This window comes from Cnephaeus nilssonii (genome assembly GCF_951640355.1).
Source record: "Cnephaeus nilssonii genome assembly, chromosome: 19".
NCBI lineage: Eukaryota > Metazoa > Chordata > Mammalia > Chiroptera > Vespertilionidae > Cnephaeus > Cnephaeus nilssonii.
This window is the reverse complement of record NC_137090.1, coordinates 23,288,432-23,315,557: the sequence shown is the minus strand read 5'-3', so window position 1 is coordinate 23,315,557 and position 27,126 is coordinate 23,288,432. Positions and strand designations below refer to the sequence as shown.

At 39.3% G+C, this 27,126-nt stretch overlaps 1 protein-coding gene across 9 annotated transcripts in view; it reads left to right on the top strand.

The window, feature by feature from the left end:
• ACACA (acetyl-CoA carboxylase alpha) overlaps nucleotides 1–27,126 on the top strand; it is a 247,263-nt gene that overhangs the window by 69,501 nt on the left and 150,636 nt on the right. For all 9 annotated transcript variants that reach the window (XM_079797353.1, XM_079797348.1, XM_079797349.1 and 6 more), the window contains 10 exons: nucleotides 1,656–1,794; nucleotides 7,518–7,627; nucleotides 9,174–9,255; nucleotides 10,708–10,806; nucleotides 12,383–12,489; nucleotides 14,545–14,655; nucleotides 16,699–16,908; nucleotides 22,476–22,646; nucleotides 24,268–24,429; nucleotides 24,780–24,943. In XM_079797353.1, the coding sequence (XP_079653479.1) occupies nucleotides 1,656–1,794; nucleotides 7,518–7,627; nucleotides 9,174–9,255; nucleotides 10,708–10,806; nucleotides 12,383–12,489; nucleotides 14,545–14,655; nucleotides 16,699–16,908; nucleotides 22,476–22,646; nucleotides 24,268–24,429; nucleotides 24,780–24,943 (1,355 nt within the window). The remainder of the gene's footprint in view (nucleotides 1–1,655; nucleotides 1,795–7,517; nucleotides 7,628–9,173; nucleotides 9,256–10,707; nucleotides 10,807–12,382; nucleotides 12,490–14,544; nucleotides 14,656–16,698; nucleotides 16,909–22,475; nucleotides 22,647–24,267; nucleotides 24,430–24,779; nucleotides 24,944–27,126) is intronic.

Below are 27,126 nucleotides of genomic sequence, written 5' to 3'. Positions count from 1 at the left end.
TAACCACTGATAATTTAGTCTCAGCTAATAAGATGATGAAGCAGTGCTCATCAAGTTCTTTTTAAAAGATCTTGTGATTTTACAGGGTTGGGCTACACTGATCTGAAAGGCTATGAGAAATTAACTTGTGGGGTGGTGGTGAGGAGATAATGTCATAGCATTGGGTTTGGAGCTAAGGAAGTACAGACTTTCAGAAGAGAAAGTTTAAACAGTTTGATACACTGACTGATTGGCTTCCACCACGTATTTGAGATGTTTAGAGGGAATACACCACATGAAATACTTAGAGATTACACGTTTTTTAAAATATTAACTCTGTGTCACTTTTATCTAAACCATGTCAGAGCTAAGCGAATGACTTGGTTGAAATAGTTTATAGTGATTAAAAGATGAAAGGATGGGGACCTACATTCCCACTCCTAAAAGGATTGCTTCAGCGGTGTCCTTCTGTTAGTCTTCCAATAAAGATAGATTATATGTCTCCTAGCCCATGTTACCCTTGGAGGCATGATTGCAAGACGGGTAATGAAAGGTTTGTTACAGAGAAGTCTCAGGATCCTTGATTCTTCTTTTTTTCTTGTGACCATTCAGAGGCAGGCTCTATAATTCTAAGGCATTTGAGGTTTGGCATTTTGGAGAGAAGTGGTGGTTGGTTCCAGGTTCTTATACATGTTCAGGGTACTCTGCCTTATTTTACTACAAGGGAGAATAGTGCATGAAACTCACTGTTTGGTCTTCCTCCATCCTTATTTATAATACACCATCTCTCTTAATTTTCTGTTCCCTAGTAATTGGTTTAGTAAAATAATTCACAAACTCACAAGATTAGAGTAATTGTGATTTTTTTCCTTCAAGAAATGAAGTTATGGGCCTGACAGGTGTGGGTCAGTGGTTAGAGCGTTGGCCTGTGCACTGAAGGGCTCCGGGTTTGATCCTGGTCAAGGGCACGTACCTGGGTTGCAGGTTCGATCCCCGACCCTGGTTGGGACGCCTGTGGGAGGCAACCAATTGATGTGTCTCTCTCACATTGATGTTTTTCTCTCTCTCTCTGTCCCCCTTACATCCCCCTTTCCTTCTAATCTCCCTTCGACTCTCTCTAAAAATCAATGGAAAAAATACCCTTGGGTGAGGGTTTAATTAAAAAAGAGAGAGAGAGAGAAATGAAGTTATGCCTTGGCCTGGTGGCTCAGTCGGTTGAGTTTCGTTCTGTGCACTGAAGGGTCGCCAGTTCAATTCCTGGTCAAGGCACATGCCCAGGTTGTGGGGTTGTCAATCCCCAGTCAGGGTGCATACAGGCAGCAACTGATTGATGTTTCTCTGTCACATTGATGTTTCTCTCTCTAACCATCCTCTCTCTCTCAAAATCAATTAAAAACAAAGTATATCCTTGGGTGAGGATTTTTAAAAGAAGGAAGTTAGAAAGGAATAAGGTTGAGTCAGGCACATATTGAAGTATTTCCTTAGCTAACATTTTAAAATATCCCTTGGTCATGTGGGAGCTAGTTCTTAACTACCTAGACCAGCAATACAAATTCCTATTGAAAATCTGCCTTTTCAGAATAAGATAGATCTACAAAATTGTCTTACTTCTTTTTCTCCATCATTGCTTGCTTTTTCTATTTTTCTCTCCAATTCCCATCCCCTAACTCTCCCAGGTTCTTATTGCCAACAACGGCATTGCAGCAGTGAAATGCATGCGATCTATCCGTCGGTGGTCTTACGAGATGTTTCGAAATGAACGTGCAATCCGATTTGTTGTCATGGTCACACCTGAAGACCTTAAAGCCAATGCAGGTGAGTTATTTGCATTAAGAAAGCATCACTCTAGTCTCTAGAGTCTAGAGTCTAGAGCATAAAACATTGACTACCACGGCCTGTAGGTAGGAGAATGGTAACTTAGGGGGAGTCTCAAACCAAAAGATCTCTCTTTTAAAAAGTGTTAATAATACGAATATACTAGTGATTGTGCAATATTTAACCTCAACACAGACCCTTGTGTTCTAGGTAAAAATAGGTAGACATTGAACGAAAGTGTTGATTTGGGTTTTTAGGTGTGTGCCTTTTCAGTGTCAAGTATTTACTAAGCCACATACTTTAACATGTGTAAGTGGAAAGGTTTGGAAGGAAATACTATTTCCCTTATGAGCCACAGTGAATTTTTTCCCTTTCTTCTGAGGGAGAGCCCTCTTGGGACCCAAGTGGGTTTTACTCTGCAAGCTCTTCTGCACATTCTCTCTACTTAGTATGTCCTCCAGCTGAGAGATGTTGGGATAGCTGAGCGGTTGTGGCTTTCCTCTCCATGCTTTTTACCACTAAAGCATAATCTCTAAGTTAGAGTACTCACAGATAACAGCTTTATAAATAGCTATCTTTTTAAAACCATTTTGTTTTATATATGTTCTCTCTATATTGAGACAATGATGTTAAGACTATGCCTAAGGAATAAGGAGCATTATGCTATCTTATTTAGAAACAGAGAAGGCACCAATTTATTGGAAAGCTGATGTTATGTGAAAACATTTAGATTGACCCTTTAACATCTCTGAGCCACAATTTTTACAACTATAAAAGAATGATCATAATGTCTAGTTCACTATAAAGATGAAATTGTCTATCATAAATGTCAATTACCTTGCATTATTTCTTTTCCTTCATGTAGTTCTACCTCAGTGGTCGGCAAACTCATTAGTCAACAGAGCCAAATATCAACAGTACAACGATTGAAATTTCTTTTGAGGGCCAAATTTTTTAAACTTAAACTTCTTCTAACGCCACTTCTTCAAAATAGACTTGCCCAGGCCGTGGTATTTTGTGGAAGAGCCACACTCAAGGAGCCAAAGAGCCGCATGTGGCTCGCGAGCTGCAGTTTGCCGACCACGGTTCTACCTAATGCTCCCATTAATTCATTTATTTGTATTCAGTAAACATGGGTTTCTACAGTTGGATAGAATGTGATCTTGCTCTAGGAAACCAATAATTTCATTACTTTGAGGTCAGTGCTATAATATAAATATGCATAGTGTATTATGAGAACATAGAAATGAGATATCTTTACTCTGCCCCATGCTCTTGGGGGCAGGGTTAAGATAAAGCTTTCTGAAGAGGTTATGCCTATCCAAAATTGAGTAAGAATTAATGAAGCAATTAGGGAGAAGACAAAAGTGTTTCAGGCCGAAGGAACAGTATATGCAAATGTTTGAAGGTGTGACACAGTCATTTTCTGGAAATTATAGGTGGCTTGGTAAATTATAAAACGTGATCTAGAATTCGTCAAGAAGGGCCTTGTTTTTCATCGTCAAGGGCATAGACTATCTTTTTAGGGATGAATGTGTGTGTGTGTGTGTGTGTGTGTGTGTGTGTGTGTATGTGTATGTTGAACATTAAAGGATTTGTATTTAAATTGATTAGTTGTTTTTGATGATTCAAAAGTAGAAGAGTATAATGAGCCCCTTTCCATCTGTCTGTCATCCAGCATCAATAATTATCAACACCCAGTCTTGTTTCATCTATACTTTCACTTTCTCTCTCTTCCACACAATCTTTGAAGCAAATCCTAGACATGATTTTATGTGTAAATATTTTACTATGTATCTCTAAAAGATAGATGCATTTTTAAAAACATGAATAATTAGATGATTCAGGAAGCATCTGGGAATATCCGTTTGTGGAAGGCAATATAAAGGATATGACAAGGCTGAGACTAGAGAAGAACAGGGTGGTTTAGAGAGCCTTAGGAGGTAAAATTGACAAGATTTGGTGGTTGAATGAAGAGTTAATGATTATAGTTGGATTTATAATTTGGTTGACTAGGCAGGTACTAGTACCATCAAGTAGGGCAAAATAATAGATGATGTAGCAAGAAGAGTAAGTTTTTTGGGGAGATAGATTAGGTATGGAGTACTTGTGATACAAGTAGACTCTATAAATCCTACAAAAAAATGGAATATATCCTTCCAAAACTTAGAAATAATAACAGCCAGAGATTAAGAGTTTACATTATCAGTTAACACTACTCCCTGAAAGAACAGATAGAAAATAAAGAGAAGAGGGCTAAGGATGAAACTTTATGGAAGGATAGGATATAGGATAGATTCAGGAGGTAGGCCCAGAAACAATACTGAGAAGAAGTGATCAGAGAGATGGGAGAAGCAGAAGAGAAAAGCAAAAAGAAAGAATTTCAATAAGAAGGGTCAAATGTGTCAGCAGTTCAATAAAGTAGGAAGAGAAATCTGTTAAGCAATTATGAAACCATTGATATTTGCAAGAATAGTTTTAGTAGAACAATATGAGTATGCAAACTAATATAGAATTTTAAGTAATGAATGGGAAGTGACATGGAGATAGCCAATGTGGACAAATTTTTTAAGAATTTGAATGAGCCCTAACCGGTTTGGCTCAGTGGATAGAGCGTCGGCCTGCGGACTCAAGGGTCCCAGGTTCGATTCCGGTCAAGGGCATGTACCTTGGTTGCAGGCACATACCCTGTAGGGAGTGTGCAGGAGGCAGCTGATGGATGTTTCTCTCTCATCGATGTTTCTAACTCTCTATCCCTCTCCCTTCCTCTCTGTAAAAAAATCAATAAAATATATATTTTTTTAAAAGAATTTGAATAAGAAGGGAAGAAAGGGCAGTAACTAAAGAGAACTTCAGGGTCAAGGGAGGATTTTAATTTTTCTGAATGAAAGAGACTTGAGAATATTTATAGTCTAAGAAGAAGGAGCCAAAGAGGGAGAGGGGTACAAGTATACAAGAGACCTAGAGGAGGTGGGAGAGGATTGGATCAAGAACACAAGAACAAAAGTATGCATAACTTTTGACCAAGAAATTGTATTTTCTTGTATTTATTCTGAGGAACAAAAAATTAGTAATATGGGCAAATGTATTTGTATAAGGATAGTCATTATTAAAATAATCAGAAACTGGGAGTAACTTAAGTGTCCACCATCAGTGGATTAGTTAAGTAAAGTGTGCTACACTAATTCTATGAAACTAGAGGCCCAGTGCATGATTTAATCATGCACCAGGCCTTCCGAAAGCCTCCGGCGCGGCGGAGGCTTTTGAAAGGCCTTGTGCCGGAGCAGACAGCCGGCCAGCTCCCCTGCTTTGGCTTTTGATCGCGGGGGAGCTGGCCGGCTGTCCGCCGGTGCACCAGGCTTTCCGAAAGCCTCCAGTGCAGCCATGACAGAGACGCTGAGCTCGCGGCGCCACTGGCGCAGCGAGCTCAGCGTCCTGCTGGCCCAATCAGCTACCTCGGCCACCCTGAGTCCTGCCCCCTGCGCCTCCTGCTGGCCCAATCGTGGGCGTAGCGGAGTGATGGTAATTTACATATTACCATTTTATTATGTAGGATACCATGCAGCCATTAAAAAATAGCATTAATTGGTCTGAGAATGCGTTCTGTTAAATTGCTGTATTATTTATCTATTATTGTATAACAATATTACCACAAACTTAGCAGCTTAAAACAACTGACATTTATTATCTCACAGTTTCTGTAGGTCAGGGTACAGCTGAGCTGGGTCTTCTGCTTCAGGTTATCACAAAGCTGCAGTCAGTTGTCAGTTGGGGCTGCAGTCTCATCTGAGCTCAACTTTGGATGGATCTGCTTTCAAGCTCACATGGTTGTTGGCAGCATTCAGTTTTCTGTGGGTTCCCTGACTTGGGGCCTGAATGGTTAGCTGGTTATTGACTAGAGCAGTGATGGGCAACCTTTTGAGCTTGGTGTGTCAAACTTCGCCAAAAAACTGAGCATAACTCGGGTAGTGTGTCACTTTGAGGAAAAAACATTATTTCGCAAATGTTTCATCCTCGGCATGCGGCCGCCTCAGCGGCCGTGTGTCATCAGAAATGGCTAACGCGTGTCAGTGCTGACACGCGTGTCATAGGTTCGCCATCACTGGACTAGAGGCTACTCTCGGCTCCTTGTCACATGGGCCATCCCAAAATGACTGCCTTCTACCTCAAAGCCAGCAAGGGAGAGTATTAAATTTGGTTACATTCATATGTAATGTTATCATGGAAATGACATCTCATATTTACCATATTTTCTTGGCCAGAAGCAAGTCACACCCAAGGAGAGTGGATTACTTAAAGCATGAATACCTGGAGATTGGGATCATAGGGGCAGACACTTAAGTGTCTGTTCATCACAATTTCCAAGAAGAACATTGTCCATAAGGAGATTGATAGCGTGATATAATAATAGGAAAAAAGTACATTGTGTATAGTAAAAAAAAAAAAAGATATAATACCAAAACAACAATACTAGTTATCTGTGGGAGTGAAATTTTGGGGTGTTTTTATTTCTATTTATGTTCCTGCTTTTTCCAACCTTTTTTACTTAGAGTTTATATAATTTTGTACTTTCTTTAAAAGTTATTTAAGAAATAGCACTCTAGAAAGGATTATAATATCAATGGTATTAAATTAAGGAATTAGTATTTTTAAAAAATATATTTTTATTGATTTCAGAGAGAGGAAGGGAGAGGGAGAGAGATAGAAACAGCGATTATGAGAGAAGATCATTGACTGGCTGCCTCCTGCATGCTCCCTACTGGGGATTGAGCCGGCAACCTGGGCATGTGCCCTAACTTGGAATCAAACTGTGACCTCCTAGTTCATGGGTTGACACTCAACCATCGACACACTGGCTGGATAAGAATTTTTTTTAAAGGACTTAAAGCCTTTAAAAGTTAAGAACAATATATAAGAAAAGTTAATATATATGTTGGAAATGGACCTTGAGCAAGTTATTTAAATACTCCAGATCATAATTTTCTATAAACTGGGTGTTATATTACGTATCATTTGTTGACTTAAATGAAATATATATGTAAAGTGCTTATTAGTGCAATCCTACACATTGTAGCTTCTCTGCTACAGTTGTTGCCAGAATAGGAAGAGTGAGACATCAGGTGACAAGTTTAAATGGGAATACTGAGCAAAAAAAGTAATGTGAGGTAAAGAAGGTATCTTTTTAAAGTGTACTTTAAATATCTATTATTGCTAACATTCCAGATAAACCCTTTTTAAACACCTAGAAGACTCCTGTATATATCCTTTCCTATTTAGCCAGTCTACAAACCCTCCAGACTCTTCCTTCTGTCCCCATTCTGTCCTAGCTCTACATCAAGAAAAGGGCTTTCTCAGAATATAGTACAAAGTAAAGATAAAGGGTGTTAGGACTAGAACTTTTTCCCATAATGGAATAATTATACATGGGCCTCTAAGTCACAGACACATTATTTTTGATATAGGGGTCATGAAGTCCCTTTAGAAAGGTCACATAGTGAAATGTTTGATAACTGCTGTTTTAGTGTAAGAGCTTCCTAAATATGAGATTAGTGCATATTAGTGACTTAATAAAGTCAGAGCCTTCAAATAAATGGTCCTGGAAATTACCCCATTAATGCAGTTTGTCCTATGGTTACTTATGATGGTCCTTTACATAGTCTTGCTCTGTGTATTATTTCAGAAACTAAAGCATGTGTTCTCTATTAATTTGCTTACATTTTCAGAGTACATTAAGATGGCAGATCACTATGTACCAGTGCCAGGGGGACCAAACAACAACAACTATGCAAATGTTGAATTAATTCTTGATATTGCTAAAAGGATCCCAGTTCAAGTAAGAGATGCCAATGTATCCTTTAAAGCCAAATTTATACGTTGCAGCATTATTTACAATAGTCAAGATATGGAAGCAACCTAATTGTCCATCGATAGATAAATGGGTAAATAAGTGGTGCATGTATACAATGGAATATTACTCAGCCATAAAAAAAGAATGAAATCTTGCAATTTATGACAACATGGATAGAATAAGAGGGCATTATGCTAAGTAAATAAGTAAGACAGAGAAAGATAAATACCAAATAAAACTGAAACAAACTCACAAATACAGAGAACATTTTGATGATTGCCAGATGGGATGGGGGTTGGCACATCGGTGAAAAAGGAGAAGGGATTAAGACAGACAAATTGCCAATTATAAAAACAGCCATGGGGATGTAAAGTACAGCATAGGGAATATAATCAACAGTCAATAATATTGTAATAACTATGTATGGTGTCAAGTAGGTACGAGATTTACAAGGTGCTCACTTCAGAAGTTATATAAATATGTAATCATCTGAAACTAATACAATATTGTATGTCAGTTGTATTTGAAATTTTTTTAAGTTAAAAAAAGGGAAAAATGTTTATACTTTAAAGATGTTATTCAGATTCAGCACTATAGTTCATATATGAACTAATATTTACACTTGCCAGAGAAAACTATTGCATATTATGGCTTATGATGCTTCACTGTTTTAATAAACACAAAATCTGTAAGTGGTTACAGAAAACAACAACAGATTTAGTGATTTTACATTTAGGCACAAGGGGATGTCCAAAAAAGAACTTTTAATTTTATAGAAAGCATCTTTGTTGAAAATTTATAAATGCCTTCATGTGAAATATAACCAACAAGGAAAGGAAAGGTGGAAAGATGCATTTAGTCAAAATAAAGTAAACATACTACAAATAGGAGGTTTGTAAGGGTTCTCCCCCCCCCCCCCCAGTGATTAATTATTCTATCCATTTCACCTTCAAACCATTTCCAATGGAATATTCTTAGCCCAGAATATGATGGTGTATTCCCACTGGAGTATTCTTAGCCCAGAATATGGTGGTGTAGAAGTAGCTCATTCCTTCCCTATCACTTGTATGAGGAAATTTAGGGTAAGTGTTTTAAAGCCCAAAAAGAAAAAAAGCTCATGATATGTAGAGCATTATAACCACTAGATATAAAGGTTGAGTTGTATGGCCAAAGTAATTGAATCTGTGAAGGAAAACCAATATTTCTATAGAGTCTAGAAAAGGCTCTATAGAGTCTAGTTGAAAGGCTATGATTTGAATTTCCTAAAGAGCAACAAGACTAGCTGGATCTTAATATCAATTTCAACTTAGATTTGACTTCTTTAGAGGTTTTGCCACAATGGATGCTTATTGTTCTGTAAGAAGTTTGCCAAGAATTAAGCATAGAAGCGGAATTAAGTATTAGGCTGCTGTGGAGCTATTGTACCTCATGGAGTAGGGCCCAGTCTTAGTAGAGAATAATACAGTTACATGTTTGTTTTTTTCTTTTAAATATGAATTTTAAGAATGAACCATATTGTGTTCCCTTGTAGGCAGTGTGGGCTGGCTGGGGTCATGCTTCTGAGAATCCCAAGCTCCCAGAACTTCTTTTGAAAAATGGCATCGCATTCATGGGTAAGTCTTTCTGACATACTGTTTCTGTCTTTCTGTTCCTCTCTGTCAATTTTGTCCATATTCTACTCTATATTCTGCTTTTCTTCTGTTTAACATTCTCTTATTTTTCATCAGTCAGCAACTCTGAGTAACCTCTTTATTATTTTGTTTTCCCTTCCTCGCTTCTTATACCCTGCTTATGTCTCTGCATCTTGTTTTGTTTTCTGTCCCTAGGTTCTTTTCCATGAGATGTGGAGGAGGCTCTGATTTCCAAAACCCTGGTTTTAAAAATGTTGCCATTAACCTAGGAAAAGATATGGAAAACATATTTTTATATAGCAAAGATAATTGAATACTTAGGATACCCTAGCAGTGTACCCTTAAATATGAATCAGCCCCTTCACATTTAAGTATATACTAGTAGATTATACTAGGGGCCCAGTGCACCTTGAAAGGAACTGTGGGCCGCAAGGCTACGGTGGGCACAGGGGCGGGTCTTGGCCCATCCTCCTTGCCCCCGCCTAGCACCTCCTGCTGCGGTCCCTCAGCAGCGGGTGCGAGAGGTGGCTGCTAGCCCTGATTGCCCCTCAGGAGCAGGGGGAGGTGGAGAAGCCCCAAGGGGCGATTGGGGCCAGTACCGGGCGCTGGCAGCAGGTGTGAGCGGTGGGCTCTGGCACTGGCAGTGGGTGCGAGCACCAGGTGGGACCACGGCGTGCAGGAGCAAAGAATTTTCAGTAACCAACAGAGGCTCGCCCCGATGACAGTAACCGGTGCCCCATCTTGGTCTGGTGACCCCGCTCACCTGCTCCGCCATCCTGCCGCGGCCAATGCCCGCTATGTTCTGCATGTGCCCCCTGATGGTCAGCACACCTCATAGCGACCGGTTCAGTTATTCTGCCATTCCATCTATTTGCATATTAGGGTTTTATATGTATAGATTCCTGAGAGTTCTGTCTTCTGTCTTTTCTGCTCTCATATGGCAGAAAGAGAAATAGAGGTTATATGGCTCAAAGTATTTCTCTGTCTCAGAGACATTCCACAATGATGACTGTGCTTTGTAAACCCTATTAAAGTTAAATCTTCCTTTTTGGTTCTCCTAAGACCAAGGAAGGGATAATATATATATTTCAGACTTGAACACCAAAACTTAATGTAGGATATTGGTTAAAAAAATATTTTATTAATCTGGTAAAGGTGAATCATAAAGGATAATAAAATGAGAGTTAGATTGGTCAGGAATTTATTTTAGCATATATATTGAGCTCTCATTGTGTATTAAAAGCTTACTACATTAAGATCTATAAAGGGTACAAAGATGAGTTAAGACATAGTAATCCCCTTTAATCAAGTTTATGATCTCCATAATATGTAGGGGAGACAAGAAAAATACAAAAGTAATTATATAGAAGACAAATATATATGATAGAAATTAGGTCAAAATGTTATAGTCAAGCTTCTTGTTTTATTTTTTAGGTCCTCCAAGCCAGGCCATGTGGGCTTTGGGGGATAAGATTGCATCTTCCATAGTGGCACAAACTGCAGGTATCCCAACTCTTCCCTGGAGTGGCAGTGGTAAGAAACTTTCTTGTTTGTGTCTTGAAGTGCGGAAAAGTTCAGTAGATATTTGGGAATGTGGCTTGGGGCTTAAGTTTATTTGAAATGTTGGGATACTTGATAAATAGAATCCAGGTTGATAATGGTATCTTGTATCTCCAGGCTTAATTAATATACCTGTGATTTTATCATGTTTTAGGAATTTAAATTTTGTACCAGGTATACTAGATGATAAACTAGTATTTGAGTGATCTTGGGATTTAATTTGGAGAAACTCTGGGAAAACTCATGGTTCTGTGGATTCAGATCATCTCTGGGTAGGCTAGAACATTTCTCAGAGATGGACTTTGTAGGCAGAATTAGGCCTTTAGGCATTTGAACTGGCCTGGGAAGTGACCTGGATCACTAAGAACACTCAAACCCACCTCTCAAATATTTGCCTGCCAATAGTTTTTTTTTAATGTCATCCCACAATGTATTGATGATTTGCTTTTCCTGTTTAATACCATTTAACTCCTCAGTTGCCTTTGATATAGAAAATGAAATCAATAGTCATTTCTTCCAGGCATGTAGAAGGATAAAATTTTTCTCAAAATGATTTATTCTTTTTTAAAAATAATATATTTGTATTGATTTCAGAGAGGAAGGGAGAGGGAGAGATAGAAACATTAGTGATGGGAGAGAATCATTGATTGGCTGCCTCCTGCACACCCCCTACTGGGGATTGAGCCCGCAACCCTGGCATGTTCCCAAGACCGCAATTGAACATGGGACCCTTCAGTCCATAGGCTGATGCTCTATCCACTGAGCCAAACCGGCTAGGGCTAAAAATGATTTATTCTTGACACATTCCTCAAAGAGTGCCATGTGAATTATAATAGCTGATAATAATATGAACTTCCCTTTTTTTAGTACTCAAGCACAGGGGGCAGACATACACTAAAATCTTTTCCAAATGGGAGTGACCATTGTCTTGAGGCTGAACAGATTTGAACTCTTGTTACTCTAGCTTTCCAGGGGGATTGCAATATCCTCTCCAGACCTGCTGGGTCAAACAGTTTAAAATAAAAGGTTGTTGAATTTGTTCTTGTTTGAATGGAGAAGCTATAGCATTCCCCTTGTGGCTGAGTACAGGGACATTCAGGGAGCATGGAATCATGACTCTGCTGAGGCCAATAAAACTGCCATTTCCATTTCCAAGGGCTCATAAAGATTGAATTATTTCCCAGACCTCTGGCCCTGGAGCAGGCCTGAACACACAAATCGAAGGTATTTTGCCTGCTGCATTGCTGTGAGAAGCCTGACATGCTTTTTTTTCTTTCTTTTTCCTTGTATGTCCTTGTATTTTTATATGTTGCTTCCTGTTAGCTCTCCTGGATTTTTCCAGTGTAAGGTCCTGCTTACACTGGAAACCCAAGTTGTCAGGTCCTGCTGTAGGTAAATACTGTTAACCCAAGGACTGATCAGGGTTTTATGGCATCCTTCTATCTGCCATCTATCCCCAATGTGAGATCGTTTTAAAGAAGGTATAACAGAAAATTGACAAGAACAGAAGCTCTTATAGCTGCATTTAAGTCACTGTTATCTATTGTAGGTCTTCATGTGGACTGGCAAGAAAATGATTTTTCAAAACGTATCTTAAATGTTCCCCAAGAACTCTATGAAAAAGGCTATGTGAAGGATGTGGATGATGGGCTAAAGGTAGGTTATTAACTCTAGGAAGTGATGTATTTCAACTGACCAATTATATCAGGAATGTAGTGATCTGGAGCCTGGTTCATGATACAGACTCATGATGGCATTAGGGTTGTAAGATCAGGGGGTATAGTTTATACAGTGAAGAAGTGACCTACATGTAACAAAAACAATTTAAATTAGTTTTGAAGCAATCCTCTCACTTAGAACATTTCTTAGGTTGTCAAATCATTTAGTGTATATGTGGGCGAGGAGGGGCAACAAATACACTTTGTCCCTGCTTGAGTTCAGAACCAAGAAGCCAGGCAGATAGAGATCAACATGTCAGCTTTAATAGGAATAGAGAGATGTTGGTGAAAGTGGCTTAAGTATGTAGCAACAATCAGATTTGTAACTTGAATGTCAGTTAAACAGGCTCACTCACTAGTTACTTGTGATACCACAGACTTCCCTCTACAACAACATAGCTTTTACCATTCAGCTTGTTGTATGACTCAGAGCTGACAAAGAGCATATGTCCTGAGCAGTGGGCTAATCCCAAAGGGGAAAGAGGCTGAGCTATTCGTGCTCAGTTCCTCTTTCCAAACCTACCAATCACATAATTTACTCTTTTTCCCTTGGGGAGGAGTGAGGGAGTGAACCAAGAGAGGCTGAAAGTGTTACCCTATGATTATTGTCCATCCATGTAGAAACATGAATTCAAGCAAAAGGACATTCTTTCTTCAACATAATCTTTCTTTCCTCTATAGTTTTCTCCAGTTTGTTCCTCTTTCACTTTTTAACTAGTTGGGAATGTCAGGTATGCCTCTAGGTAGATGAAGAAAGAAGCTGTTTTAGAATAACACACTACTATGTCTGACTTACATGTTATAAACTCAAGAGGAACACTGAATGCTCAGCTAATTTTACTGTATTGTTTACATTTACAATTAAACATCCTGTAATGTCCTTAATAAGAATAAATATTTATAATTGAATTGCAAATGCTGTATTCTATTTGCTGTAATTTGTAAGAGTGGAAGCTTAGCTATTTTGCTTATCAATTAAAAAATTTTTGTTGTTGTTGATAATTATAAATACAAAATTATCTGGTAGAAAATTTGAAAAGCCAGATAAAAGATGATAAAACCACCCCTATTTTCTTCCAGCCATTTTTTATTTATAGATTCATAATGATAATCTTTATTAATAAATTTTCATAATATTGATAATTATAAAATTAAGTCTTGCTGTATATACTTTAATATGCTTGTTTTTTCCTTACTTAATATTGTATATAAGCGTTTTCCTTATGGCATTAAGATTCTTCTAGCATATTTTAAATGGATGACCTGTGCCTAGAGCATATATTTTTTAAAGGTCTACCTTCTTACATACTGACATTATGTGGGCTATCCTACCTTTTATCTCTTTTCTGTATTTGTGGTTGTCTCTTTAATCACTTATAACTTTATAACTCAGTGATTGAGTTCATCATGCTAACTGTTTATAAGAATAGAAGTGAATAAAGTTAAGTGAATTTTAGAAAAGATGAGACTATGATAGTAAGATTTTCATGCTTAATCTAGTGACACAGATTAAAATTTGAAATGGTGTGTTTTTTCTGGTGACACATTGTTTAGATATTGCTATACTAAACTTAAAAGATTGGAATGTCTTGATAAAGGAATGACTTGTTTATTTTGAACTTTTGGTTAACTTTTCCCCCAGTTTACTTTTTTCCTTAGCTTATTGAAATTCCTCTCTCACATTGATGTTTCTCTCTCTCCCTTCCTCTTTCTCTAAAATTTAATAAAATCCTCAGGTGAGGATTAAAAAATATGTGGGCATATGAATGCATATGCAGTCATACTTAAACATAAAGGCAATTTCTCTTGGTTCAACCAAGAGAATTATAAATATTGTCCTATTACTTCTTTTACTTAATAGTATATCTTCAAGATCTTTCTATTTTACTACATATAGGCCTATCAAATAATAGTATTCTTAAAGGGAGAATATGCCAATTTCTTTTTCCCTACTAATACCATTCTTAAACCATTTTTCTCTTGCTTCTGAAAGGCAGCAGAGGAAGTTGGGTATCCTGTAATGATCAAGGCCTCAGAAGGAGGAGGAGGAAAGGGAATCAGAAAGGTCAATAATGCAGATGACTTCCCTAACCTCTTCAGACAGGTAGAGTACAAGTTGTTTTTGTTTGAATTAACATGTATATCAGTGATATGTGATTTAACTCATGCTAGAATTTGTAAGTCCAAAAAATAGAATTATTTTCTATTATATAAAAGTCATCAGTTTTTTCAGATAGCTCTTCCCTGTATGGTGGCTCATAGAACTTTCTGTGAAAAGGAAGAGTGCATGCCTTTCTATATTTTTGTGTTCCTCTTCTTCTGGTGTTACAACGTATATGGTGTGGTTAACTCCTGATTGGGATGCTCTTGGCTTGGTCAGGCCCAGACTCTCTCATTGACTTTACTTTAATTCAAAGTGACTGTGGGTTCCTGAGTTTCTACCCTGCTGGCCCAGCAGAATACATCCTAGCCTGTGCTGCATGGCCACCGTACCAGGGCACAGGAATCTTATGGCAGGCTCATGTTCTGTGAGAACTGAGAATGGCTCAGAAAAGCTAACCTAGGGTCTCTTTCTGACTACCCATCCGATTAGCTAATTTGATGTGGCAAAACTACAGGTTGGTTGTGAAAGCCAGATATGTTCTCTTTTCAGAATCCTAGAGAATTGGGAGATAGGAGTCTCTTTTTCCCTGTCCTCAGAGTTACCCTCACATAATTGACTCACTTTTTTTCTCCTTCGATACCCAGAAAAAGGTGTCAGGAAAAGGCAAATTGGGACACATTCTGGCCTTTCCACTCTGCTAGCTCCCCACTTTTTCTTATTTATCCCTGGCCACCTTTTATTTGCCCTCCTTTATTTTTTTTAAAAAAAGTCATTCAGTAGCAAATTTATTGCTTTCTTATCATGGGCTAAAGAGAAAAAGTCTATGAACTGGGGATCCCATGATTTGATATACTCAATAAAGAAGGTGATAAAGATATTATTTTGCTACATTACCTTTTTTTGAATGTCAGAATTTGAATATTACTTGTCTTTTTCTTTACATGCCTTCTATAATAATTCCAATTTCATAGGTATTTCAGTGCCTTATGGAGTCTAAAGAAAAGGCCTTTTGCTCTTAGCAAAAGAAAAAGCATGTTAATTAAAAATATATTTTATTTTATTTCTTATTGTTGATAGTATTACAAGATAGTAAGCACAGATTCAGAAAACACTATGATACCTGTAGGACAAATACAGAGAAAACTACATTTAAGCTTATCTGAGCAAATCTGCCACTTCATTCCAATAAAAAGAGAGAATGAAAAAGAAAATCTTAAAGCAACTGGGAAAAAAGATTAGTTTCAAAGGAGTAACAATAAGATTAATACCTGACATCTCAGTAGAAACAATAGAAGCCAGAAAATATTGGGATGTCTTTAAAATATTGAAAGAAAATAATTGCCAGTACAGAATTCTGTATCCAGTGACAATATGCTTCAAAATTGCAAATGAAAGGTCTTTGACTATAACAATACTGTATATTCTATAATGTAAACCAGGAGAGCATCTAGTCTGGAGCAAGTTGTACATTTAGCTGTTTGGAATTGATGATAGTACTTTGCCCTTTTGTGGAATTTGTGTGTGTGTGTGTGTGTGTGTTTTCAAAATATTTTGTTCTTTACCTTTGTAATACACTGGGCTTTCATATTTATCAATTAATATCCTATATAATAAAAGGCTATTATGCAAATTGTCCCCTCAGGCAGGATTTCAACCCACAGGGAGTTTGACCAGGGAGCTGGGCTGGCCTGCGGCCCCTCCTCCTGGCCAGCCCTGCCCCCAATTGGGCCCTCCCAGCCCAATAGGGAGCGGGGCCAGCCGGCCAACCTCCCGCATTCCCTCCCCATCCTCCCTCCCCCTGGGCCGCCAGATCCCACCTGTGCACGAATTTGTGCACCGGACTTCTAGTTGATCATATAATTAAGAATGCAGTCTCTTGAAAAGATGAGGACATGAACTTTAGTTTATTCATTTTTGTATTCCTACTGATTAATGTGGTCCCTGACACTTCCAGGCATCTGCCTGTTGAAACTAAAGCAATTTATCAGGATAGAAAAAAATGCTCACCACTAAAAAATTGTTTTCTTTTCTTTTCTAATACAGGTTCAAGCTGAAGTCCCCGGATCTCCTATATTTGTGATGAGACTAGCCAAACAATCTCGTCATCTGGAGGTGCAGATCTTAGCAGATCAGTATGGCAATGCTATCTCTTTGTTTGGTCGTGATTGCTCTGTACAGCGTAGGCATCAGAAGATTATTGAAGAGGCACCTGCTGCTATTGCTACTCCAGCAGTATTCGAACATATGGAACAGGTATTAATGTGAAAAAGTCTAATGTGTGTTTTCTCACACAGAACTATACTCATTCAATTCAGTATCAATCTGAGAATAGTAGAATTTCTTGCATGGATTCTGGATAATTGATAAGTTAATATTTTTTTCCAGTAGAAATAATTCTTCTGTCTCCCTCTAGGAAAGCTGCCAATGAAATTTCAAGCTCTAAATTAGTTAACCCTTTTGAAAAAAAAAATCAGTGTACTATTTTGAGTAGGAATAAAGAAGAGAAATGTTTTGGGATTTTTAATCTTATAATTTGATTTTTTTAACAAGCTCATGATAAGCAGATAGCTCATTTTTTAAGACTGATTATTGTTGAGTCCTAAGACAAATTTATTCAAATTCATTTTTTCTTTAAAGGTCCTCTAAGTATCTTTAAAGTTTATATATTCTATGTTTTTGTATAGAAAAGAATCTCTCAGCATCTTACAGGTCCCTTGGAAATAGTTATAGTTTAGGGGTCTAATTTCTGGAACTGTAATTCAGTCTTCATCTTTTTTTATTTTAAATAAGTCTTTATTGTTCAGATTATTACAGTTGTACCTCTTTTTTCTCCCCATAGCTCCCCTCCACCCGGTTCCCACCCTCCCATGCCCTTATCTCCCCACACTGTCCTTGTCCATAGGTGTTCAATTTTTGTCCAGTCTCTTCCCGAACCCCCCACATCCTCTTCCCCCCAAGAATTGTCAGTTCACTCCCTTTCTATGCCCCTGATTCTATTATATTCACCAGTTTATTCTGTTCATTAGATTTTTTTATTCACTAGATTTTTAGATTCACTTGTTGATAGATATGTATTTGTCACTTTGTTGTTCATAATTTTTATCTTTACCTTTTTCTTCTTCTTCCTCTTCTTAAAGAATACCCTTCAGCATTTCATATAATACTGGTTTGGCAGTGATGAACTCCATTAGCTTTTTCTTATCTGTGAAGCTCTTTATCTGACCTTCAATTCTGAATGATAGCTTTGCTGGGTAGAGTAATCTTGGTTTTAGGTTCTTGCTATTCATCACTTTGAATATTTCTTGCCACTCCCATCTGGCCTGCATAGTTTCTGTTGAGAAATCAGCTGACAGTTATATGGATACTCCCTTGTAGGTAACTAACTGTTTTTCTCTTGCTGCTGTTAATATTCTCTCTCTGTCTTTTGCCCTTGGCATTTTAATTATGATGTGTCTTGGTGTGGTCCTCTTTGGATTCCTCTTGTTTGGGGTTCTGTGCGCTTCCTGGACTTGTAAGTCTATTTCTTTCACCAGGTAGGGGAAGTTTTCTGTCATTGTTTCTTCAAATAGGTTTTCAATATCTTGCTCTCTCTCTTCTTCTGACACCCCCATAATTCGGATGTTGGTACACTTGAAGTTGTCCCAGAGGCTCCTTATACTATCTTCATATTTTTGGATTCTTTTTTTCTTTTTTCTTTTCTGGTTGGGTGTTTCTTGCTTCTTTGTATTTCAAATCTTTGACTTGATTCTTGGGATTCTCTAGTCTGCTATTGGATCCCTGTATATTATTCTTTATTTCAATCAGTGTATGCTTAATTTCTAATTGTTCCTTTTTTATATCCTTGAGGGTTTCACTAAATTTCTCAGAGGTATCTAGAAGATTCTTGAGTAACCTTATAACCGTGGTTTTGAACTCTATATGCAGTAGTTTGCTTTCCTCCATTTCTTTCATATGTGACCTGTTTCTTTGTCTCCACATTTTGGCTGCTTCCCTGTGTTGATAGAGTGGCTTTGTGTGCTAGGTGTCTTATAGGGCCCAGTGGCTCAGCCTCCCCAGTCACCGGAGGTGGATGCTCTTGGTGCACCCCTGTGTTGGCTGTGTGCACAGTCTTGTAGTTAAGACTTGAATGCTGTTGGTATCACTGGGCGGAATTGACCTCCAGACCAATTGGCTGTGAGGACCAGTTGTGTCTACAATGGGAGAACTGCTGTGCTAGAAACACCCTTATGGGGCAGGACTTGCTTCAGTGGGGCTTTGGTGCTCACTGAGTCTGCCCCCTGAGTGTGTCTCATGGATCTGAAGAGTTGTAATCTGGTGTGGTCTCACTTTGACCACTGGGTGCACTGGTTCTTGGATCTCGAAGGAGGTGCAAAGTCAGCCACTGCCTGAGGCCACCCAGCAGGAGCTACAGAGAGATCTGCAGATTCCTCCTCTTAGTTTGGGATTTGGAGTTGCCCAGATGAGGTGCAGCTGTGAAGCAATGCAGGCTGCTGATGAGCCTTAGGCCTTCTTTTGGAAGCTCTGGGGTTCTTTGACCCAGCTGCAGTTTGTTAGGTTAGGTTGCAAAAGGCCAGGCCATTCATATGCAAATGCCTCTGCGCACAGCTTGGGTGGGGTTGTAAATTGAGTGAGGTGTGGTCTCAGGGAGTCACGGGGCGTTGCAAGCTGCAATGGTTGCCCGTTGGCCCTGCCCCGGATAGGTCCCTGGGTCTCTGTGTCCCATGGCCCCGTGTAGGACACACTGCGACCACCTCTGAGAGAAAGCTGCCCTTGTGTTCCGGTCTGATGCCAGACAGTCCAGTTTCTCCCCATATGAGTCTGGTTCCCCAGAGTCTCGCCCAGTACTGGAATTCAGAGCAGTCGGGAGTTTGTATTTCCCTCCCGATTGAAAAAGACCACAGCGTACCCAGTTGCCAGCCCATTTCTGCACGCATGCCTCCGTACCTTTGCTCTTCCGCACCTCTGCACCTCCTACCAGTCTAGATGCGCTTTTCTCTTTCCTTCTTGTAGAACTTCCACTCAGCCAGCCTTTCCGTGGTTCTGGATGCTATCCGTTTTTTCTTTTAGTTGTAGTTTTGATGTTGTTGTGCGAGACAGCAAGTTCAGGTATTTGCCTATGCTGCCATCTTGGTTCCTCTATCTCAGTCTTCATCTTATCAGAGATATATTTTTATCTTTTTTCTCCTGAATTCCAAACAAGCTAAATATGTGAAAGTTTATCCTGATGTGTGTGTGTGTGTGTGTGTGTGTGTGTGTGTGTGTGTATGTGTGCATGCACATGTTAAGACACATTATTTAACTGGTGTAAGAGGATCTCAAAATACTGTGGCTTAAACAAGGTATACGTTCTATTTCTCTGTCATCTTAGTTCTAGATGAGCTGGTGCCAGAGACCTAGGTTTATTGCTCTGCCATTCACTAGGAGAAGGATCAGCAAACTACAGTTTGCAAGACAAATCCAACCTGCCACCTGCTTTTGCAAGGAAAATTTTATTGGAATACACCCATACTCATTTATTTATGTATTATCTATGGTTGCTTTATCACTGCAGTGACAGAGTTGAGTAGTTGTGACAGAGACTATATGGCCCACTAAGCTGAAAATAATTGTTATCTGACCTTTTCCCAAAAAAGTTTGCCCACCTTTGCCCTAGGGTGTCATCATCTTCATGATTAAGCTACCTCACAAGAGTATGTCCAATATTGTAGTCTGGGGAGTAGGGAAGAAGACAACGGAGGGCAAACATATAAAAATGTGATCTAGAAGTCCCTCCAATTACTTTTGCTCACATTGCATTGGACAAATTCAGTTATACAATCACACATAGCTGTAAGGGAAGTTAGGAATTGTAGTCATCAACTGGGTGGCCATATTCCTAGTTGCAATTTAGGAGATTTTATTACTTAAATGGATGAGGGAGAAAATTACTGGAGAGCAGTTAATAATCTGTGCCTCAGTCTGATCCTCTGGCTACCCATTATCCTTTCATACCCTTTTTCTCATTTTTAGAACATACTTAGCCTTTTCCCCAAAGAAGACAGCTCAAAGTCCAAAATCTCTGAAACTCTCCATAAATGTACAAGTGGCTTTTCGCCATGTACCCAGTATACAGTAGTGGAATAGAAACAGGATAAACTCCCATTTGGAAAAAAGAGGAATGAAAAATATATCGTAATCATTGGTCCATAGCAGTTATCAGATCCTTCTAGGCAGGAATTTTGATGAATTCCTGCTATGTAGTGGAGTAATAATACCTCATTAACTCTCTGGATGCCCCTGGTTCTGGTCTCAAAGCAAATCCCTTGCCTGTCCTCCCTCAAGGCACCTGGCTTTGTTCTCTGGAAAGTTATTCCTTGTGTTGTTTTCTCTGTGACTGGGCTTTGGAGACTGTACTCTCTTTGGTAGAGCTTTCACAGCTCACTTCCTGCTGGGGCAGGATTGGGGCCACAAAGATTATTCCAATGATCAGTCACAGGTTCTTGAAGGCCAGGTTTGTGGTTTGTTTAAAATTACAATTCTTTTAAAACTTAGTATGTTTCTGGACTATTCCCTTCCAGTCAGCTTCAGGTAGGACTAACCACACCCCAAGATTTTTAGATATAGTAACTTTTTCTCTTTTATTTGATCTTTGACACTGGCGCTTTAGGGTGAAAATCTAATTTTCTGGTTTGGGGATACAAAAGTAGTTGAATTTTTCACATTCTGACTTTCTATTTTTCTTAGGGCTTAGTTGGGGTGTTGTCCACCTTGGAAGTTATTGTAGGACACCACTTACCAAATGTTTTGTTATGCCTAACAAGGAGGCCACCAGCTTTCAGTCTGAAATATCTGTGCTCTAGCTACCCATTACCCTATGTGTTGCTGCTAAGCCAACAACACATTTTAATATTTTTAAATAGCAGGATTCTACCTGAATGTAATAATTTCTATAGTAATTAGGGTGCAGGTTAAGCTGTTGTAATAAAGAGATCCAAAAAATGCGACCCAGATAAGATAGAAGTTTATTTTTTTCTTCCCATCATAAGTTGAGATGAGCTCTGCAAGGATGGCGGGAAGTTCGGTTCCACGAGGCCATCTTGGAATTCCGGTTCCTTCTGTTTTGTTCTGCTATTCTTAGTATAGTCTCATCCGTGTGGTTGAAACTAGCTTGTACTGTCATGAAGTGGAACAGCCAGAATAGAGAACAAGCACTTCCTTTTTAAAACATGATTCAGGAATTAGGTATATCACTCACCAATGCTGACATTACTTTGGTCAAAACTTAGTCACTAAGTGTAAGAGAGGTTGAGAAACCTAGTCTCTAGATGGGCAGCCATATTTTAGGAAGAACGTTAGGAATACTAGAAACCAGGGCATAGTGGGAAAATCTGCCACACTCTTTTTTTTCCCTGCGTGTACCTATAGGGCTGAGGTTGCCTGTGATCCCAAATGATGAAAAACACTGTTTTCCTTGAACTTTGAATTGAGTTTGTCATTCGTGTCCAGGATTTTCTGTAATAACCAGAGGGTGAAATTCACTCTAATGCAGCCGTTGCCAACCAGTGGTCCGCAGACCACTTGTGGTCCTTGAGGTCCGAAAGGTTGGTGACCACTGGTTTAAGGAAACCTTTGGAGCAGCAGTCACCAACCGGTGGTCCATGGACCACTGGTGGTCTGTGAGGTCCGAAAGGTTGGCGACCGCTGCTCTAATGTGTATAAAAGCCTTTGATGGCTCTTATAAACACTAGATATTTGAGTCAGGGAGAGGCTATATAGATAAGCAGTGGTCCACCAGCTGGACAAGGTGAAATACTCATGTTTTTCCATCTTTCTTCTTTGAGTGTGCGGTGAAACTTGCCAAAATGGTTGGCTATGTGAGTGCGGGGACTGTGGAATACCTCTACAGCCAGGATGGCAGCTTCTACTTTCTGGAACTAAACCCTCGGCTACAGGTGGAGCACCCTTGTACAGAGATGGTGGCTGATGTCAATCTCCCTGCAGCACAACTCCAGGTGAATCACCCTGATCGAGGCTCCAAGAGTTGCCTAGAAAATGTCAGATGCCTGAAAAACTGGTTTAGCCTGTGTCTGATAAGAGAAGAATGCCTCCTATCTGATTCTCATCTAATGTTCATACTATATGGGTTGTGATGTGTGGATTGGTTTTCCTCATGTGGTACAAATCTAGGAATATTATCATACTTTATTTTTTTTTAGATACGTGCTGGTGAGGGGAGGAGGGGGGAAGGCAATGGCAGGAGTGTGCTCCCTGGAGGTAGAGCACCTTATATTTTCTAGCCAGACACATCTGGTAAAAACTGTCATTTTAGAAAGAAACTTAAAAAAAGAATGCTTTACTTAATTGTTTTAATTATAGAAAACTTTACAACTTTGTAATTGGCCTCTACTCCTTTTACTAGTGTTCTCTATTGAAGCAGCTCCACAGCAGAGTGGTGGTCGGGGGTTTCTGGGCAACAGTGTGGCAGCACCCATTTGTTTTTATAATGTTTAAAGTGCTAGCTGTCAGTATTATTTTATCTATTCATCCCAGAAAACAAATGTTATGGGAAGCAGTAATAGCTAATGATGAAGTTTGATAGTATTTGTATCTAACATATTCTTTGCCCATATTGTTAACCCCTTCTGAGTTCCTATTAAGGACTAAATATTTATTTATTTACTAGAGGCCTGGTGCACGAAATTCGTGCACGGGGTGGGTGTGTCCCTCAGCCCAGCCTGCACCCTCTCCAATCTGGGACCCCTTGAGGGATGTCCGACTGCCCGTTTAGGCACGATCGGGCCTAAACGGGCAGTCGGACATCCCTCTCACAATCCAGGACTGCTGGGTCCCAACTGCTCACCTGCCTGCCTTCCTGATTGCCCCTAACCGCTTCTGCCTGCCAGCCTGATCACCCTCTAACCACTCCCCTGCCAGCCTGATTGATGCTTAACTGCTCCCCTGCCAGCCTGATTGCCCCTAACTGCCCTCCCCTGAAGACCTGGTCCCCCCCAACTGCCCTTCCCTGCAGGTCCGGTCGCTCCCAACTTCCCTCCCCTGCAGGCCTGGTCACTGCTAACTGCCCTCCCCTGCAGGCTTGATTGCCCCCAGCTGCGCTCCCTTGCAGGCCTGGTCCCTCCCAACTGCCCTTCCCTGCTGGCCATCTTGTGGTGGCCATCTTGTGTGTTGGAGTGATGGTCAATTTGCATATTACTCTTTATTAGATAGGATTTCTTACAGTGGTTTCTGGGGATAATTATGAGATGAACTTTTTAGCTGTCTAAATTTCTTGGATTGCCACTGATATTGACACTTCCTTTGGATATTTTTATTCTGATCCATTGATGCAGAAATGATAATAGAGAGAAACTCATGTCTATTACATTAGGAACTTGGGGACTTTTTTAGTAGCAGGGGACTTTTTTAGTAGCAGTGGAAAGTATTTAGCATTGTGTAGTGACATATTTTAAGTAACTTAGAGTTTCTTCTTTGTTGATTTTAGAATACAGGTTATAAAAATAGAATGTTTTAGGTGGTGGCTACTAAAATGAAAAATCTTACAAGTAAGCGATAGCCTCCACATTTTAAGGAAAGTAACTGTGAAAAATGAGTGCTATGTGTTTTATTACCTTTCAGATTGCCATGGGGATCCCTCTGTACAGAATCAAGGATATTCGTATGATGTATGGGGTATCTCCCTGGGGTGATGCTCCCATTGATTTTGAAAATTCTGCTCATGTTCCTTGCCCAAGAGGCCACGTTATTGCTGCTCGGATCACTAGTGAAAATCCAGATGAGGTAACCCATCACTTAAAAGGTTTACACTTTTCCCCTGTGAACTTTATTATGAAGATGGTACCTGAGGGCTATGCTTCTGAAATATTTGGGACTTCTGCTGGAGGGGGGAATTTATAGAGGTTTAATCAGAGCCGACAAAGAAGTGATCACTGCTCCACTGGTCATTTCATCCTACTATAGTCAATATAGAGTCCTCAGTAGCATTGGACGTTGGCTCTCAAGCCTTTATGATTTTTGTGCATCATTTCTGCTTTTATGTGCAATTACCACAGAGCCTAAACAGTAAATATATAAATGTCCTCTTCCTGGGAAATATAACATGGTCTCTCATATTCTTCATTCTCTAACAGGGTTTTAAGCCCAGCTCAGGAACAGTTCAGGAACTGAATTTCCGCAGCAATAAGAATGTATGGGGTTATTTCAGTGTTGCTGCTGCAGGGGGACTTCATGAATTTGCTGATTCTCAGTTTGGTCACTGCTTTTCCTGGGGAGAAAACAGAGAGGAAGCAATTTCGTGAGTACAGTAGCATTTGATTACATTTAAAAAAATAAATCTGTGCTAATCTTCAGTGAAGGTGTGGGTATAGGCAGGGAACCATTTATCTGCTATAAAAGTATTAATATGGACAACCTTTTTAAGAAGAATACTTTCAGTTATACTGGTATTCATGTGTGTTAAAATATGCAGTGTTTGGCAGATGTTTTTCAGTTTGTTGTTCAAGCCTTTTTAAGTATTTTTGCTTTCAAATACATATATTTTTATTTTAGTTTAGTTATTTTAGTTTAGTTATGTTTTTATTGAATTTAGAGAAAGAGGAAGGGAGAGGGAGAGATAGACAGAAACATCCATGAGAGAGAAACATCATCAATCAGCTGCCTCCTACACGCCCGCAACCCCGGCATGTACCCGGACCAGGAATCAAACCCGTGACCTCTTGGTCAACCACTGAGCCACACTGACTGGGCTCACATATTTTTGACAAATTTATAAAGTTGATTGCTTTAAACATATCATTTTCCCATGTTGCTGTAGGGAGGTAGATTCTTGACCAAGAATTTGGCATTCTATAAATCATAGAAAGACCTGTTATTAGTCATCAAACTAAAGCTGTAGCTGTAAATGTCCCATAGTCATTTAAAATAATAAAATTAAACTGCTTGTTACATGCAAAGGACATAAAGGAACTGTCCCCATTGCTTATAGAAGAGACCTCATTCTGCTATGAAATATACTAGTACACACAGCTTATCCAAATGTAACTGGTATATTGTAAGGGTTATTGGTTAATATTATATTAGACATAAACATTAAATATTAAATTAGCAATTTTGCTTGCCTAAAAATAGGGCTCTAGGAGATAATTTTGACAGTTTAGATATTTTAGAATATTTATCTAAAATTGAACTATTTTTTGTCTATTTCCTTATATCAAGCATCTAATACCATTCCTTTGATCTTTGGACTGTATACATAGACTAGTAGTCAATAAGTATTAATAATGTTGTTTTTTAACAGTGTTTTTGTAAGTAGGGAAGTCTCAATTTTTCTCAGTTTTGACCTCTATGATTCTCCCCATTTATTCAAAACTATAAGTAGAGAGGGAGTGAGGGCTTGGGTGGAAGGGTCAAAGGGGGAGAAAATGAGCGACATCTGTAATAGTGTCAACAATAAAGACTTGCAGCCCTGGTTGGTGTGGCCCAGTGGATAGTGTGTCATTGACTCACGCACCTAAGGGTCACCTGTTCGATTCCCGGTCAAGGGCACATACCTGGGTTGAAGCTTTGATCTCTGGCCCCAGTCGGGCACATGTGAGAGGCATCCAATTGATGTGTCTCTCTCACATCAATGGTTCTCTCTCTCTCTCTCTCTCTCCCTCCCTTTTTCCCTTCCACTCTCTAAAATTCAATATCCTCTGGTGAGGATTAATAGTAAAAATAAAATAAATAAATAAATAAAATGGCTTCCTGAACGGTTGGGGGAAAGTAAAACTTTAAGTAGAGTTTTTCCAAATTAAATCAATGCTACCAGAAAAAATAGTTGGTATAAAGTTGCCCCCCCCCTTTTTATTACAGTCATCTCTTGTTTTACCAAAGTGAAGAAGGTTTATGCTAGAGTTTGCAAATTGTAATTCAATCAAACACATGGTGGCCTTCCAAATAGTCACAGCCACACATGTGTTTGATTGGCTTATAGGATGCTAATGTATTAAAAAATGCCAATATTTAAAAATTGGTAGATTAAATATGTGGATTTCTGCCTTCTTTTTAAAAATGGGACGGTAATGACAACATTGGTTTTATGTTCCACTTGGCAAAAGTTAGCTAAACCTCTGTGTGGCTGCTTCTTTTAGAGGAAACATGAATTCTCTAGTGCACACAGTCTGCCTACTCATTTACATTCTCAGAATAAACGAGACATCCCTCTGTTGGTATTTAGGTTTATAGTCCTGTTTAGGCAGACTGCTAAGTATTTTCTACAGGACATGTCCTATCTCTTGGTCTAGAAGCCTTGCTCTTTACTTCCTGACTTGCTCTGTATACTATATAATAAAAGCCTAATATGCAAATCGACCTAATGGCTAAACTACTGGTGGGAATGACTGGTTGCCATGATGCACACTGACCACCAGGGGGCAGTTGCTCAACGCAGGAGTTGCCCCCAGCCCACAGGCCCCAGGTTGGCCAAGGTTGGTGCCA